At 38.9% G+C, this 17480-nt stretch overlaps 1 protein-coding gene across 3 annotated transcripts in view; it reads right to left on the bottom strand.

The window, feature by feature from the left end:
* Positions 1 to 2059: 2059 nt before the first annotated feature.
* PAIP2B (poly(A) binding protein interacting protein 2B) overlaps positions 2060 to 17480 on the bottom strand; it is a 37178-nt gene continuing 21757 nt past the window's right edge. For all 3 annotated transcript variants that reach the window (XM_069493939.1, XM_069493938.1, XM_069493940.1), the window contains 3 exons: positions 15314 to 15462; positions 7495 to 7671; positions 2060 to 6165 (listed from right to left, as the gene is read on the bottom strand). In XM_069493939.1, the coding sequence (XP_069350040.1) occupies positions 6109 to 6165; positions 7495 to 7671; positions 15314 to 15451 (372 nt within the window). In that variant the 5' untranslated portion in view covers positions 15452 to 15462 and the 3' untranslated portion in view covers positions 2060 to 6108. The remainder of the gene's footprint in view (positions 6166 to 7494; positions 7672 to 15313; positions 15463 to 17480) is intronic.

Here is a 17480-nt window from a genome sequence, read left to right as displayed (position 1 = left end):
ATCACCCACTGTTGTCTTCACAATAGCAGGGACTACCACTGCATGTTAACCCAGTAGCCTCCAGTGCCTAAGACAATGCTTGGTGCATTGCAGGCTCTCAAACTTGTTCAGTAGTTGAAAGGGAGATCCAGCATCCCTTCATTTGATTTCTAGGTAGGGGTCAGTTTTGCCCAGAAACAGGAAAATAACAACTATCCAGTTTCCTTCTAGCCCAAAGATTCCCTGTTACTCTCTCTTCATTCAAAGCTGTACGTATTATTGCCACTATTGGCTACCATGTATTAAGTGCCTATTATGTGCCAGGCAGTATTTCAAAATTAAATTCTAATTTTCATTATAGCTTGGTGGGGGAAGGAAGAGGTGTCACACCTTTACAAATAAACTGAGGTTCAGGCTGAAGGCACAAAGAAAATAATAAAGGTGGGATTCACTTAGGTCTGTAACTTCCACACACGTGCTTTTTACCACTTTGTAACCCTATTTGTAAGGAAAATTGTGCCACTAAAACTATGATCCATCTTTAGACAAAAAGTCTCTCACACACATAACACCACACATACCCGCCCCCCAGTATGATATTTCATGCCCCTTCCTTAGGCAAAAGGGTACCATTGCTAGCAAATGCATTTTATTTTCATTTTATTGAGATTTTCAACAGCTGCCATTTAGTTTGTATAGCAAATTTTTTACAAAGTAACTTTTTTTCATTTTTGATATTATGAAAATTATTTTCTTCACTTTTAAAGCCTTGTCCCTCCCCCAAAGAAGGATTAATAACTACCTACCATGTAATGATTATTTAGGAAAAAACCAAAAGCAAAAACAGCTTTTAAACATTTGTGAAACAGGGATAAGCGTCAAAAGTCCAGACTTTCTGGGCCTGTTGGAGGTGCCATAAGCACTTCATCCACTCCCACAGCTGGGCAGCCATGCACAGACCCTCTGGGCTTCTTGTTCCAGAAGCTCCACTCCTCTCCCTTCTCTGCCTTTGCTGTGGGCCCCCCTCCCTCAAATCTATACAACAAAGGCAGCGCAATCTTTCATACATGTTTAGCTCTGTAAATGGAGACATAATACTCTATTTAGAAGTTCAGAGTTTTCCCCGTCCAGTCTGAGGGAGGAATCAATACCCAATACAGCACTGTGGTTTCACTTTCTTGTCCACTCAAATACATGCTCATACTCATTAAATGGATTTATCAGGTGTGTTAAAAGTCCTGACATGTAGTAGCACAAAAGTTCCTTATAAAAAAGAAGTTGCAAAATTATTTAAAAAATTCTGCAGCAGTTCAGGCTCCTTATGTGGAGCTTGGGATGACAAAGCAGGTTCTGATAAGTAGTTCTTTTGACATGCACAGCAGCTTCCCGTACAAGTCCTATGTTCGAGGGTTCCATTTAGACCACAAGAAATTGAAATCCAAGTTTAAAAGGGTCTCTGCTGACAAAATGTGGTTATCTATCAATAAAATACTACTCAGCAATAAAAGGAATTACCAAAACATTACATGTCATGGATGAACCTCAAAAATATTATGCTAAGTGAAAAGAGTCAGATGCAAGAGACCACATATTGTATGATTCCACTGATACAAAATGTCCAGGAAAGGCAGATTTATAGAGACAGAAAATATTACTAGATTAGTGGTTGCCTGGAGCTGGGAGTGGCAACAGGGATTGACTATAATAACGAATATGAAGGATCTTACTGGAAAGGATGAAAATGTCCCAAAACTCAGTAATGGTTATGTCTGCACCACTAAAGAAAGTTATAAAATCACTGAATTGTACATCTGAAATGAATTTTATGATATGTTAAAATATGCCTCATTAAAGTTGTTTTTTTAAAAAAGGACTCCCTGCCTCCAAAACCACCCTTCAACCATTAAACATTTTTGAAGGCTCACAATCAACAGGACAGGATTATTACTTAGTGTTGATTTACAGAGTGAAATATTTTACTATTTTATAGTACATACATTTTAGCAACTGTAAATTAGTAAAATATTTCAAAATTTTTACTATTATCTCAGTATTTTTTATAGTATTAAATAGCCTAGAATGTTTATTATTTTTAAGTAAAAGGTAGCTAAGTAAGAAGGTAGGATTGGAGAAGAAAGCTCAGCAAATGTCACAGATGAAACCCGACGTAACAAAATCTGAAGGGCCTTTTTCTTTTAAAATATAGGTACCTGTCCCTTTACACATTTCTCTCTTGTGCCCTGGAAACAGTGAATGTGAATCTCTTGGCTGACACCCTGTAGAGATCAGTGTATCCAGCTGTCCTATTCCCACTGGGAACAGCAGCAGGGGTTGTGCAGTGAGGGCAGAAGGCCGAGTAGTACACAGGAAACTTTCATGTTTCCTTGGGTTGGCTTCCCGCTCCCCTGTCCCTGTCCCCAATAGCAGCTTCAATACAGAAGAAGATTAAAACAAAGGAAAAAACAAAACCAAAAAACCCTTTCCAAGTTGTGATTAACCAAGTCCAAGGATGAAATTCACAAGGCAGCAGAATAGCGGTGGCAGAAGGTACTCAGGGTACTATACAGTGGCGAGACCAGCAGAACTAATGATCCCAATGGGCAATGGGCAGTGAAATGATTCACATGGGCAACTGTGGACAGAGGTAGGAGCTCAAGATCCCCTATACACCAAATCAGGATCAATCCTGTTTTCTCCACCCACTTCCCAAACTAATGATGTTTACATTATCCCAAAGAAGAGTGGCCAGGGATAGTCTTTCCCAGTAGGTGGACATCTCCAAATATTGGACAGATTTGTCAGGTCTCTACTGGTTCCCATACCTCAATATCAACTAAATGCAGAAAGATTATTAGCCTGTAATGGTGGGACACTTACTGAAGAATCCCTGCCCCTCCAATCACAGCAGGGTAGACTGCATGGGGTTTGCAGCAGTCCTAATGCAAGAAGATTCATTCAGGCCGTTTTCTTTGGCTATCTCTTCACACAACTTTCTTCTCTAACGTGTGTTAACTGCCAGAGTAGTCACCTGACTTCCTTACGTACCAGCATCTCCAAAATCAGGCAAAACTTTGCCATTATAACAATGAACAATTTGGAAAATGCTGCTTAGTATTCCACTAAAAACATTTGTTTTTAAGACATGGTTAGCATTATAACCTTAATTAAAGAGTCCCCAGCTGCTAGGACTTTGGAAACTAAGGAGGTTACAAAGGTCCAGCCTTTTCTTTACGATCTCTTCTGGTTTGACCTTATGTGATTCCCAAGTCAACTACTGTAGTCAGAAACTGACCCAAAGACCCAGAGCTGCCTGTGCACGGGCCTAGACTGTATCCTTGAATTTTCTGCTGCAGTTCAAAGGCCTGGAGAAACTGAAAAGGCATTCCTTTGTATTTGTTTTCCCTTGAAGAGAAAGAGAGAAAATTATTTTCATCTTGGAGTTTTAGAGCCAAATAAATAATCAGAATAGTCACAATAATCAGAAATCAATCACTAATAAAACACTGGGACCAGCCAGATTGGCAACTGTTAAAAATATGTGTTTCATTTCTATACAAATTCTCAAACTTCCAATTGCCAATAAAAAAAGTTAGAACACAGTGGCTGAAATTGAACATCAAAATTATCACTTATAAATATAAACCTCACCATTAAAGGGTAAAGGTGTCCAGCCTGGCTTGCACCCAGAATTTCTCCTATAAGGAAAAGTCTGAGACAGACAGAGGCTTCCAGCCTTTCCCCAGTGAAGCTCCAATGAGACCCACAGGCAATTTTTGCTAAGAAGGTGGCAAACTCTAACTATAGCTGAGCCTGTGATATGGGTGATAACTGTGCTCCCACCTCACAACATAAAATAGACGGCAAAAGAGTTGGGCTACGAAAGGAACTGGATGCACAAATCTTACATAGTATAAAAGGAGTCACCTTGCTAGCTGCTTCCTGAACCTGGAGTCAGCACACTCTGAATAGGACTGGAACCTCCAGCCCTCAGCTTCCATGCTCTACTGGCAGGAAGTTTTCTTAGTCCTGACCAAATATGCCTTGTGAAACCATGCTGAAGACTGACATCTGAGATGGACCAGCACAGCAGAAGGAAAGATGAGCCCCTTTCTTTCTGCAATCCTAACACATTTCCAAAACAGGCTAATGGAGACTGAAGGACAAGCAGCCTTGGAAGAGAGAGATTTCCTCTACTCAAGCATTTCCAATGCCCTCTCTTTATCAGAGGTGACAATCCCAGGTAAAAGATGAACCTGGAATAAAGAAGTTTCTTTATTCATAGCCCTCCCTGAAAAAGAGTTAACAATTTCATTCTCTCGAGGTAGAGGCTTTGGGAATTAACATGTATGTCTGGGCAATACAAGTTCCCTAAGCTACTCTCCTATGACACATGACCTAACAAGGAAGGCCATTTCTCAAATGATGCCATCCTACAGAATCAAGTGAGGAAAAAGATGTGAATTTGTATTTTAAATCTGGCATTGACATTAGCCTGTGGCTGTTCAAAAGTCAACAAGGGAACTCATATAAGAAAAAGAATTTCTTCAGCTTTCTAGATACTAGTCCTTTCCTTCCAACCTCTGTCCCACATTCACATACTGAATTTACACTGACTTTATTTCAAGTTACACGATCTTTTCCCTATAGGCCTACTACACAGCACAGCAGCAGTCAGACAGAAGCCACTGTCATGCTCAGGCCTCCACAGGTCCTTGTCCTGGGACAATGGCCAGGACTGGATGCACTCTCTTTTACACACTATGCTGCCACCTACACCTCTGCACACAAAGGTAACTCTTGGTGCCCACTTTAGTTCCTTAGAAGTATCAACAAAAGACCCCAGTGAGTTATAGGCAGGAAAGACAAAAGGAACATACCCAGAGAAAAAGGAACATACCCACAGAGGCCAACCACCTAGGAAACTCACAAAGCTGTGTATGTAGGAACAGTAATATTTTATAACGGAAAATATCCTGGAGGGTCAGGTAACAGTCACATGGGTCAAGCAGGACTCACTCTCCTGGGTGGTTTTTGAGTTCCTTTCTACAATTCTGTTAAGATGGCGACAAGCATCCAAACTGAATTCAGCTTCTTGCTAGTGTCCTGAAAAATACATTTCCTTGAAAAATTGCATATACTTGTCTGATAAAGATACCAGGAGGATCAAGTGTTGATGGGGACTGGAAAAGAAATAAATTGTCCAAATTAAGACACAACTAACAGGATTCAAAAGGATGACTTCTCTAGATTCTGCTGATGGCCAGAACAGAAGTCCCCTCACATGCCTTTGGTAACAATATCTTTTCTGAAAAACAGAGTAGGGTGGGGTGGAAAGGAGACAGGGGAATTAACACCATGAGGGAGGAGATGGCAAATCAACCCTAGTGCTATTACTTGTAAATAGTGAGTCTGATGGTAGCTGTAAATAGAGGCTTAAGAATGGGACAACAGTAACTAAATGACTCAAGTGACAATCATCATCATAGCTCTCCCATTCTGATTATAACTATTCATCAACCATAAAAAGAATTACTGTAAATCAAGTACATTAAGTCTGTGTTTTCTTGAATGGGTTCAGGGCAGGGAGACATGGGCTTGGCAGGCCACTGGCAATCCCAGTTCGCGACAGGAAACCCCAAGGGTCAGGGGAGTGGAGCCTCATGGTCTGGTTGTACCCCCTGCTGCTTCTGCTCATCCCTCTTCCCATCACTTAACATACTCTACAGGTAGCTCTCCAGGTGTTCACTGCCCCCTAAGTATACAGCAGGGTGCAAAGGGCATTTCTTAAACACCCAGTTTTTCTTGGTCAGCTTATTTTGTTTAAACACACACAGCAGAACATTCCTAAAGAACGGGAAAAATGCAGTTTCCTTAACTAGAGCTAATTAAAAAACAAAACAAAAAAGGAAACTGCTTCAAACAAAAGTCAGTAGAACAAAAGAGAAATACTCAGAGGCTTGTAGAATAAAGACTGAGCACACTACTCAGAGTCACAGTATCATTAAACCACCATTTCCCTTCCCTGCTGTGTACCCCTCGCCGGCCCCACCCCCCTCTTCGGCTCCGCCTTTTTGTGCATCATATCCCCAGATGGGGACAGACAAGTCCTCCTCAAAGCTTTCTGTAGGCTCAGTACTTCACTCCTGGAATAAACTCCTTGGCATCTGGGTTCAGGTTACTTTTGCTCTGAAAGAAGAATGAAAAGATAATATTAGTAAATCCCAAAGCAAGCTGCACTTTAAAACTTATTTCCTCCCTGTTTCTATTATTGTCAGTACATTCCCCTTAACTTTAGGGAGAGAAAGAAAGAAAATTCCTTGTAACTAAGGCTGTCATTGATGGGCTACTCTCAACAAGTCCTGTCATACTCAGGCCTGAGCAAGCTCATCGTTTCCTTCCTGCCTTAAACTCCTGTTCCCTTCCTGATGCTTTCCAAAATCACATCAGAGGACTGTAAGTTTGATTCCAAAAAGAATTTTTCAATTCACTGAGTACCTTAACTTGGTGAAAATCAGGGTATTCTATCGAACCACACTGGTTACCACAACCTCTATTTTTTTTTCATCTTTCTGTACTCTCTTTGGGTCTCTACTCCCTTGTGAATATCCGAAACCTTAGCAAGCTGCAGGGCACGATCATTCAGAATGTGAGTTATGTGAGAACTATATTGTTCACAGAATTCTGATATTGCATAAACATGTAAGGAAGGAAATTCATTTATCTGGTTTTATAATTTTAAGTGGAAGGTGGCCCCTCAGGATTATGTTCCTTCTAAAATGAGCAAACAATTTTTATAACGGAATCATTCAGAACTATATTAAATACAAATTTGGGGCACAGTAAAAGAGCAGGACAGCAGCAAATGATAATTTGAAAAGAAATCTCTTCATTGTTCAAATTTTTATCCTTAATCTCAATTCTACTTTGAAAAGCCCACTAGAAAATAAAAGTTGGGACGCTGGCAACGATGTTTTCACAGCGCTTTATGAGGAGCAAATGTTTTCAAAGCACCCCCTTATCAATGCCCATATGAGGAGGAAGAAACAGCAGCTCAGAGGGCTCCAGAGACTTGTTGAAGGCTATAGGGTCAGAATGGGAATCTGTAACTCCAAATCCTATATTCTTTTTTTTTTTTTTTTTGAGATAGAGTCTCACTCTGTTGCCCAGGCTAGCGTGAGTGCCGTGGCGTCAGCCTAGCTCACAGCAACCTCAAACTCCTGGGCTCAAGCAATCCTCCTGCCTCAGCCTCCCGAGTAGCTGGGACTACAGGCATGCACCACCATGCCCGGCTAATTTTTTCTATATATATATTTAGCTGTCTATATAATTTCTTTCTATTTTTAGTAGAGATGGGGTCTCGCTCTTGCTCAGGCTGGTCTCGAACTCCTGAGCTCAAACGATCCGCCCACCTCGGCCTCCCAGAGTGCTAGGATTACAGGCGTGAGCCACCGCGCCCGGCCCCAAATCCTATATTCTTTCCACTACATTCCATGTAGAACTACATATGGTTCTTACCAAAATATCTTCAGAATCATGCCCATCACTGATAGACAGTCCATTCAACTGCTGTTGCAGCTGTCCCATGGCCTGAGGCAGGTCTCGTGACGGAATAAACCAGTCTTGGTCTTCTTCATCCAGCATCTCCTGGAAGCAGCGGTCCAAAAAGTCTTGTTCCTGCAGCTCCTCCTCAACCTAGCAAGCAAAGGGGAACAGCTCAGACTTACTGTCTCAGTGGGACTCCTCCCTTCCAGTTTTTTTCTCCACCTCTTTCCTTCAGAGGTTATTACTCTGCAATTAAGAATGTTCTCGTATGAGACCTAAGAATTAAGGTGCTTCTAATGACTGGCTAGATAAAATGTAATTTTTAGTTTTTTTCAACCAAATTCCATCAGAAGACTGAGGAAATCATTCAAAATAGCAGAAATTCCAGCTCTTCATAGATCAGCTAAGATCTCTTATATATGACACAGATATTTTCCATTTAGATAAATGATACAGAAAATCATTTTAGAGCTTGAAATTCTTATCTCAATCTTGTTAAGATGTAACCCTTCCTAAATTTTCCATTTTACAAAAAGTGTGAAAAAGATACAGGAAGGATGTTACTAACGTACTACCTGGATAGTACAGATTAAATAAAACCAGTTCTCTCAGCTTCTGGCCCACCTTTTGGGTCTTTGGTAAAAAAGACCCCCAAGGGAGAAAAATACTTTCAGAACCTTTGAAAGACTGTATTAAGGAATACTTTTCGGCACACCACTAGAAAATTATATAATCAATGGAGTATATTCTTTCAAAACAAGATGAAATACATGAATATTTAAACAACTCCATATTTCTTAAACATTGCCCTAAACCAAAGCAATGTATATTTAGGATATTTTACACTTCTTTGTATACATTGTTAACTCTTATAAAGAGTGTGGTTCACTCTGCAGATTTTAGTGTGACTAACAGGCCTCTTGCTTCACATTTGGCCATTTCTTTCCTGCAGGCTGCCTGATGACAGATTCATAGCTCACCAGCGCCACCACCAGAAGGGAGGTCAAGAAAAAATAATTACCCAAATTAGCCTATATGGTTACCTAAAGAATTCAGAGGAAAAGTCACTGGTAGCAAGACTTAAAAATAGTATTTTGGCCAGGCACAATGGCTCACGCCTGCAATCTCAGCACTTTGGAAAGCCAAGGTAGGAGGATCACTTGAGGCCAGTTTGAGACCAGCCTGGGCAACACAGCAATATATCGTCTCCACAAAAAAAAATTTTAAAAATTAGCCAGGTGCAGAGTCTTGCACCTATAGTCCTCACTACTTGGGAGGCTGGGGATGGAAGATTGCTTGAGCCCAGGAATTCGAGGCTGTAATGAGCTATGACTGTGCCACTGCACTCCAGCTGGGTGGAGTGAGACCCTGTCTCAAAAAAAAAAAAAAAAAAAAAATAGTATTTCAACATTACAATCAGCCACACATTTTCTGATCTCAAGTAAATTAGATAGCTATACAGTGCTTAAATAACAACTATAACGTATTTCCTAGCCATAAGATTTAACATGAGTCAGGTGGTCTGGATAGAAGACCAAACCAGCCACAACATTCCTTTAAGCCAAAGCCTAATCCAGAGTAAAGCCCTAACTCTCTCTAATTCCATGAAGGTTGAGAGAGGTGAGAAGGCTGAAGAAGAAAAGTTTGAAACTAGCAGAGGTTAGTTCACGAGGTTTAAGTCTCTATAACATAAAAGTACAAGGTGAAGCAGCAAGTGCTGATACAGAAGTTACCTAAAAGTACTAGCTAAGAGAATTGATGAAGGTGGCTACACTAAACAACAGGTTTTCAATGTAGACAAAACAGCCTTCTATTAGAAGAAGATGCCATCTAGAACTATCACAGCTAGAGAGAAGTCAATGCCTAGCTTCAAAGCTTCAAAGGACAGGCTGACTTTCTTGTTAGGGGCCAGTGCAGCTGATGACTTTAAGTTAAAGTCAATGCTCATTTACCATTCTGAAAATCCTAGGGCATTTAAGAATTGTGCTAAATCTACTCTGCCTGTGCTCTATAAATGGAACAAGAAAGCCAAGATGACAGCACATATGTTTACAGCACAGTTTACTAAATATTTTAAGCACACTGTTGAGACCTACTGCTCAGAAAAAAAGATTCCTTTCAAAATATTATTGGTCATTGACAATGTATCTAGTTATCCAATAAGCTCTGATGGAAATGTACAAAGAGATTAATGTTGTTTTCATGCCTGCTAACACAACATCAATTCTGCAGCCCACAGATTAAGGAGTAATTCTGACTTTCAAGTCTTATTTAAGAAATACATTTAGTAAGGCTATAGCTGCCATAGATACTGATTTCTCTGATGGATCTAGGCAAAGCAAATTGAAAACCTTCTGGAAAGGAATTCACCATTCTACATGCCATTAAGAACATTTGTAATTCATGGAAGTAGGTCAAAATATTAGCATTAACAGGAGTTGATTCCAATCCTCATGGATGACTTTGAGGGTTCAAGACTTCAGTGGAAGAAGTAACTGCAGGTATGGTGGAAATAGCAAGAAAACTAGAATTAGAAGTGGAGCCTGAAGATGTGACTGAATTGCTGCAATCTCATGATAAAACCTGAATGGACAAGGAGCTGCTTCTTAAAAACAAGTAAACAGTAGTTTTCTTAAGGAGTAGATTTCTTAAGATGGAATCTACTCCTGGTAAAGATGCTGTGAACATTGTTGAAATGACAACCAAGGATTTAGAATATTACGTAAAGTTAGTTGATAAAGGAGTAGCAGGGTTTGAGAGGATTGTCTCCAATTTTGAAAGAAGTTCACTGTGGGTAAAATGGTATCAAACAGCATTGTATGCTACAGAGAAATATTTTGTGAAAGGAAGAGTCTATCGATGCAGCGGACTTCATTTTTGTCTTTTTTTAATTTTAAAATTAAAAAAAATTTACTTCCTATATAGAGACAGGATTTCACTATGATTCAAACTCTTGGGCTCAAGCGATCTTCCCACCTCAGCCTCCCAAGTAGCTGGGACTACAGGCATGTACCACCGTGCTTGGCTCTATTGTTGTCCTATTTTAAGAAATCGCCACAGCCGCTCTAACCTTCAGCAACCACCACCCCGACCAGTCAGCAACCAGTAACATTGAGGCAAGACCACTAGCAAAAAGATTATGATTTGCTGAAGGCTCAAATGATTGTTAACATTTTTTAGCAATAAAGTATTTTTTAATAAACATATGTACATTGTTTTATACATAGTGCTTTTGGACACTTAATAGATTACAATATAGTATAAATATAACTTTTATATGCATTGGGAAACCAAAAAATTCATTTTATTGTGTTATTCACTTTATTGTGGTGGTCTGGAACTGAATCCATAATATCTCCACGGTATGGCTGAAATTTCATCTTACCAGTATATATATTAACAAGAAAAAATATAAGAAACACAGTTCAGATGCAGAAGGTCAAGCTGCCTTTCTAAAAAGTTTTTAGAGTTTACATTCTTGCCATTATAAAAATTTAGAAAAAAAGGGAAAATATCCATTATATACAATTTTGCCACTCAGATATAAGTACTCTTTATCTTCTAGTACATTCCTTTCCATCGTTTCTTAGAGTATAACTTTCATCATGTACAGTAGTAGTATGGAAAAAAATCACATTTGCAAGCTGGGCATGGTGCCTCATGGCTGTTATCCTCGCAACTACTGTATAGCTTTGGTCATATCCCTCAGATTTGATATTAATATTTTCAGTGTCACTAATTTTCATATCATTTGTAACTATGGTTTTGATATCCTCTTTAACCCAAGTTTATTGACAATTGAAATTTTTTTTTTCTGAATAGTTCACGATTTTTTGCTAATAATTTAATTCTCCATGGCCAGAGAATATGTCTGTACAATTTGTATTTTATAGTAAAGTTTTCTATGCAGCTTGATAGATAATGGATTTTTATAAACGTTCCAGTGGTATTAAAAATAATGTATTTGCTATCCATAGCACACAAACCTTGATATATGTTAATTAAATCAAGACTTTTTAATATAAATACTCTATATTGTTATAATATTTTGCCTCTTCAATCAGTCAAAGCATCTAGTACATTATCTGGCTCAATAAACACTTGTTGAATGAATAAATGTATAAAAGTTAAGGTCTCCCGCTAAGATGTGAATTCTTTTTTTTTTTTGTTTTTGAGGCAGAGTCTAACTCTGTTGTCTGGGCTAGAGTGCCGTGGTGTCAGCCTAGCTCACAGCAACCTCAACCTCCTGGTCTCAAGCAATCCTCCTGTGTCAGCCTCCCCAGTAACTGGGACTACAGGCATGTGTCACCATGCCCGGCTAATTTTTTCTATATATTTTTAGTTGTCCAGCTAGTTTCTTTCTTTTTTTTAGTAGAGAAGGGGTCTCGCTCTTGCTCAGGCTGGTCTCAAACTCCTGACCTTAAGCGATCCTCCCACCTTGGCCTCTCAGAGTGCTAGGATTACAGGCATGAGCCACTGCGCCCAGCCTAGGATGCGGATTCTTTCCTGTTATAACATTTTTCCTTTATTTCATTGCTATGTTACTTGAAAAAACATTCATAAATATAAAATCTTCATTGTGGAATTTATCATAATGAGATTTAATAGTTTTCCCTTCAATTTCCACTTTATCCAGTATTGATATTGCTCTCTTTGTGCTTGAAATTTCCTGGTATTTTCTCTTCCCATTCTTATGTTTTCCCTTTTTGAAGTATTTTACTTCAGATATTTCCTCTTTCAGGGTCTTTACATGTGAACCTGTTTCCTTTATTGTAGAAGTAATCCATTTTCTTTCCTTAAGAATTGGGAAATTAGAACTAAGAAAACCAGCCAGGCGTGGTGGCTCACGCCTGTAATCCTAGCACTCTGGGAGGCCGAGGTGGGTGGATCGCTCAAGGACAGGAGTTCAAGACCAGCCTGAGCAAGAGTGAGACCCTGTCTCTGCTAAAAATAGAAAGAAATTATCTGGCCAACTAAAATATATATAGAAAAAATTAGCTGGGCATGGTGGCGCATGCCTGTAGTCCCAGCTACCCGGGAGGCTGAGGCAGTAGGATCGCTCAAACCCAAGAGTTTGAGGTTGCTGTGAGCTAGGATGATGCCACGGCACTCACTCTAGCCTGGGCAACAGAGCGAGACTCTGTCAAAAACAAACAAACAAACAACCTAAGAAAACCAAATGGAAGGAAAAAAATCACCCTTAATCTCAACACCCATACATGAATGAATATTGTTGACATTTTGGGATATATCTATCCTGACTTTTACTTACTAAATACCCATGGGAAAATAATAGAAGCTTAGATTTAAAAAGTCCCCTAGTTACAAATGACCCATAAGATTTAAAAGACCCATAAGATTTAAAAATTCACTAAGCATTTTTCATCTTTTTCCACAGCATGGATTGCCAGTGAGAGTGTATCTTATAAACTGCATATAATTAGATTCCCCCCACCCCCTCTTTTTTTCCCTTAACCCAATGGAGTCTTTCTCTCTTCTCTCTTAAAAATTCTGTGTGTGTGTGTAGGTGTGGAGGGGATATAAACCATTCACAATTATAACTAGTATGTTAGGTCTTACTTCTCCTCTTTCCTGAGTTATACTTTCTGAAATCTTGAATGGGTGACACTGCCTTTTATTAGAACTTAACTCCTTTTCCCCTCAAAACTACATTTCAATCCAGTTTTAGCAGGCTCACGGTCAACGAAAATCTTTTCAATAGATGGGTGAATGTCACTCCCAGTTTGCAAGGTTGTAAGTTGTTTCTGTCTTATTCTATGTTTTCTTAGATATTCTACTGGAAAGTCGGAAGGTATTTTATCAGGGTTTCTAGCTAGAAACCAATTTCTTCTTCCTTAAGATCCAATTTAAGGTGCATTATTTGTAAAACCCTTTCTGCATTACCATGAAAGCTACACTCGTATTGTCATGGGATTGCTAGTGATAAGAACTGTACAATTCACCATAGTGAAACAGAATAATATACAGGTGTACAGAAAGAACCGACATCAGTCAGATCCTAGATTCCTAAACTCTCCTGGACAGTGAAGGACAAAGATTTCTCTGAACAGTCAATCCTCTCACTTGAAATCACATAACGGTTTCAAAATAATGTTGGCAAGCTAGTATAACCTGAGAAATATTAGGGTTAAGAGAATTGAACAAACAATTGTTTACCTGTTCAGTCTTCTTAGGGCCTGGTATTTACTGCAATACTAGAAGCTGCCAAGGATATAGCTGTCATTGCTTTCCTAGCTCTCCTGAAGCAAGTTATTTTAAAATTTTTAAAGCTTCTAAATAGTCTTTCCTCAATCTCTTTGCGTATGTGTGTATGTGTATGTGTTTGTACATGCTTCTGCAAGCCCCTAGTTTTCCAGCATTTTTCCATGCACTCTGCTTCAGTTTGCTAAACTCTTACATATAGAAGCTCACAGCTAACCCACAGCTCAGACATATGACTCCTAACGGCCCCAATGCAATCCTGATCAGTGGGGTTCAGAGCATGTTACTATTACCAAAGCTAGTAAAAACTGTTTATGCTCTCAACAACGTATTTTCCATTCAGAAGCTAAATAAAGGCAGGCAGGAACAGGGAAGTCAACACAAGAGGCAAACACAACCTTTCTAAAATCCCATGGCAGGCCGGGCGCGGTGGCTCACGCCTGTAATCCTAGCACTCTGGGAGGCCAAGGCGGGTGGATCGCTCGAGGTCAGGAGTTCGAGACCAGCCTGAGCAAGAGTGAGACCCCGTCTCTACTAAAAAAAAATAGAAAGAAATTATCTGGCCAACTAAAAATATATAGAAAAAAAAAAAATAGCTGGGCATGGTGGCACATGCCTGTAGTCCCAGCTACTTGGGAGGCTGAGGCAGAAGGATCGCTTAAGCCCAGGAGTTTGAGGTTGCTGTGAGCTAGGCTGACGCCATGGCACTCACTCTAGCCTGGGCAACAGAGCGAGACTCTGTCTCAAAAAAAATAAATAAATAAAATAAAATCCCATGGCAAACATATTTATCTTCACTCAGAGTTCTTAAACTTCTTTTATGTCTGCATTTATTTTCAAAATGAAATGCAGAGTTTCACATTTCCTATAAGCAAATGAAAGCAACAAATCACAAAGTATAGAAAAACAACCTCACTACCATTCTGTTTTTTATGCTCCACAATTTAAGCCAATAGTTTCACATTGATCATTATAGAGAGTTATGGAGCCACAGTGGTTCCTAGGATTAAAGCTGAAATCAGAGCAGGATAAAGGAGCTCAGCCACCTTGGTTTATACAAGGGTTTTAAGTCAATCTTCTGGGATCGGGGAGAGTCCTGTTTGAATAAATTCCAGGAATCTCCTGGAGTGGTTTACAGTCACATAGGGAAATCCAATAAGCAAATCTATCTAGAATGAGGCTGAAATCAGGGCCTCGCTGCAGCAATTTACTGTGTAATATGAACCATACTTAAAGGGCATGTCATAATGTGTGTGTGGGGTACATGCAAACCTATTTGTTTATACATGGGCTCATCATATGAGGATTTTCACCTATCAACTGATTAGTCTGGTGTTTGTGTCTTCTTTTAATCAGCATGGTAGAAAGATACCAATACCTTCCTCTAACGTACTATCACTCTAGTCTCTTACCAGCTGTAGATGTTTCCTGGTCATCCCAGATGAGGCCTCCATGTGTTTTTGAGTTATTCTAAAGCAAACTGTACTCATTTCTTTTGTAACAGACTGACAGTAAAATATTATAGCTGGTTAAATTGCATGTACTATTAACTTTCCATTTCTTTCTTTACCTGTCTGTTGAAATCCTCCTCATTTTCCATCCACATGTACTCTGCAAATGGGTTTTCCTTCTCATCATGCCCATTTAACCCTTGGTCCTCTTTCGATTTTACACTAGGTGATGTATTTGCCACACTGGATCCATTCATTATGACAGACTCTAAACAGGAGCAAAAGGAAGAATAAAATGAATATAAGGATCGAGGAAATATAAACCTATAACATCCACACTCTTTCAGAAGCTTCTAAAGTTATGAGTCAAAGATTTTAACTATAGATGAACAGAAACTGTTAGTCTGTAACTGTTATAAAACCAACCATGTCCTGCAGTTATCAACTATACAGATGTACAATTCTTTAAGAATTAAAAGAAAAAAATGTCTAGGCTCAGTCTTTCTAGATAAGTGGGCCAGGGTGGGAAGAGTGGGAATCTTCCCATGCCAAATTCTTGTAGGTCCTAGAACCTAATAAGACCATTACAGCTTCCTTAATGTTTAAATAGTTTGAGAAAATGCATTCTTAATGAATATTATAAGCACCTGCTCCTTATTCTCAAGCTGTTTTTCTTTAAAATGTATTTCAAAAAATAATACACATTCATAATTAAAAAGGAGAAAATAAAAGTCATCAGTTGTCCAGTCATCCAGAGTTAAGAATGACTAAGAATGTGATGCATATCACCTCCCTGACTTCCCCTATGTGTACGCAGATACAAACACAGACATTCCACAAGTAGCCGTTCTCAGTAGTAATAGGATCATGTGATACAAGATGCTCCATCATTTGCTTTTTCTCATTTCTATGTTAATGTAGTCATATCATCTTTTCAGGGGTTCTCAATGTTTCTGTATTATAAAGGTTGGACGAACTTCTTGCGTTCATCTTTTCTAATGATTTCCTTAGGATATCTCCTAGAAATAGAACTGCTACACTGGAAGGTATGCTCTTTTTTTAGGGCTCCTCATTTACTGCCACATCGCCATAGGAATTTAAATTTGTAGTAGTGTGTAAGTGCCTGTTCCCGCACATTTGTGAATATTATTTTTTAAACCACTGACAATCTCATAAAAGAAAACTTGCATTTTATTGTTTGCATTTCTTTTTTACTGAGGCTAAATATTTTGAGATATGTTTACTGGCCATTTATAGTTCTTGTTTTGTAATTTTCCTGCTAAAGTACTTTGCCCATTTTTCTATTGGGGTATGTATCTTTTCCTTATCTTTTATAAAAACTTTTATCATATTTATAAAGTGATTTTTAAATAAAAATTTATAACTAAATATTTTACTCATTCTATTTGCTTAATATTTTTGGTGACAATATTTGCTGCCTTTAATTTTTGTCTACAGCAAAAATTTAAAATTTGTGTGTGCGTGTGTATGTGTGTCTATGGCTTTGTAAAGTGCGTATATACTAAAAAATTCTTTACTTTGGCTTCTAAATCCATTTTGATGTTTTTACTATCATTTGGAATATGTCTTTTTTTTGTTTATCTAAATTTTAACCATTCTTCAAGAACCACTCCAGTCTTTACTCACTACTTCCCCCCTTCTCTAAACTATTGTACCTAATGAGTATGGCATTAACACTACTTAACTGTTCTGTTTCATATGTATAATTTTTCTCCTTCCAATTAGATTTTCAACTCCTGAAAAGCAAGACTGAAGTTTATACATTTTATAACTCACCACAATATTAGGAATCCATAAATACCTGAGGCTTACTTGTGCTTAGGCAACTCTCTCTCTATATCCCATCCCCCCTCAACCTCAATTCCATCCCCACTCCACCCCACCGCAACCCTCCTAGGGGCTTCTTTAAGTTTCCTTTAACAAATTATTTCCCCTCCTCATTTCTACCTTGGCAACATTTATGAAAAAGTTCTTTTCTGCTTCTGGATACACTAAAATATTCTTTCTTAATCCCTTTAACGTTTTTTTTGTTGCTGTTGTAATTTCCTAACCTGTTATGAACATTAGAAATCTAATATTCTGCCAGGCACAGTGGGTCAGGCCTATAATCTTAGATCTTTGGGAGGCTGAGGCATGAGGATTGCTTGAGGCCAGGAGTTCGAGACCAACCGAGCAAGATCCTGTCTCTATAATAAAAAGCAGAAAACTTAATCAGGTGTGGTGGCATGCGCCTGTAGTCCCAGCTACTCGGGAGGCTGAGGCAGG

The sequence above is a fragment of the Eulemur rufifrons genome, chromosome 19 (genome assembly GCF_041146395.1).
Source record: "Eulemur rufifrons isolate Redbay chromosome 19, OSU_ERuf_1, whole genome shotgun sequence".
Lineage (NCBI taxonomy): Eukaryota > Metazoa > Chordata > Mammalia > Primates > Lemuridae > Eulemur > Eulemur rufifrons.
This window is presented reverse-complemented; position numbering and strand designations above follow the sequence as displayed.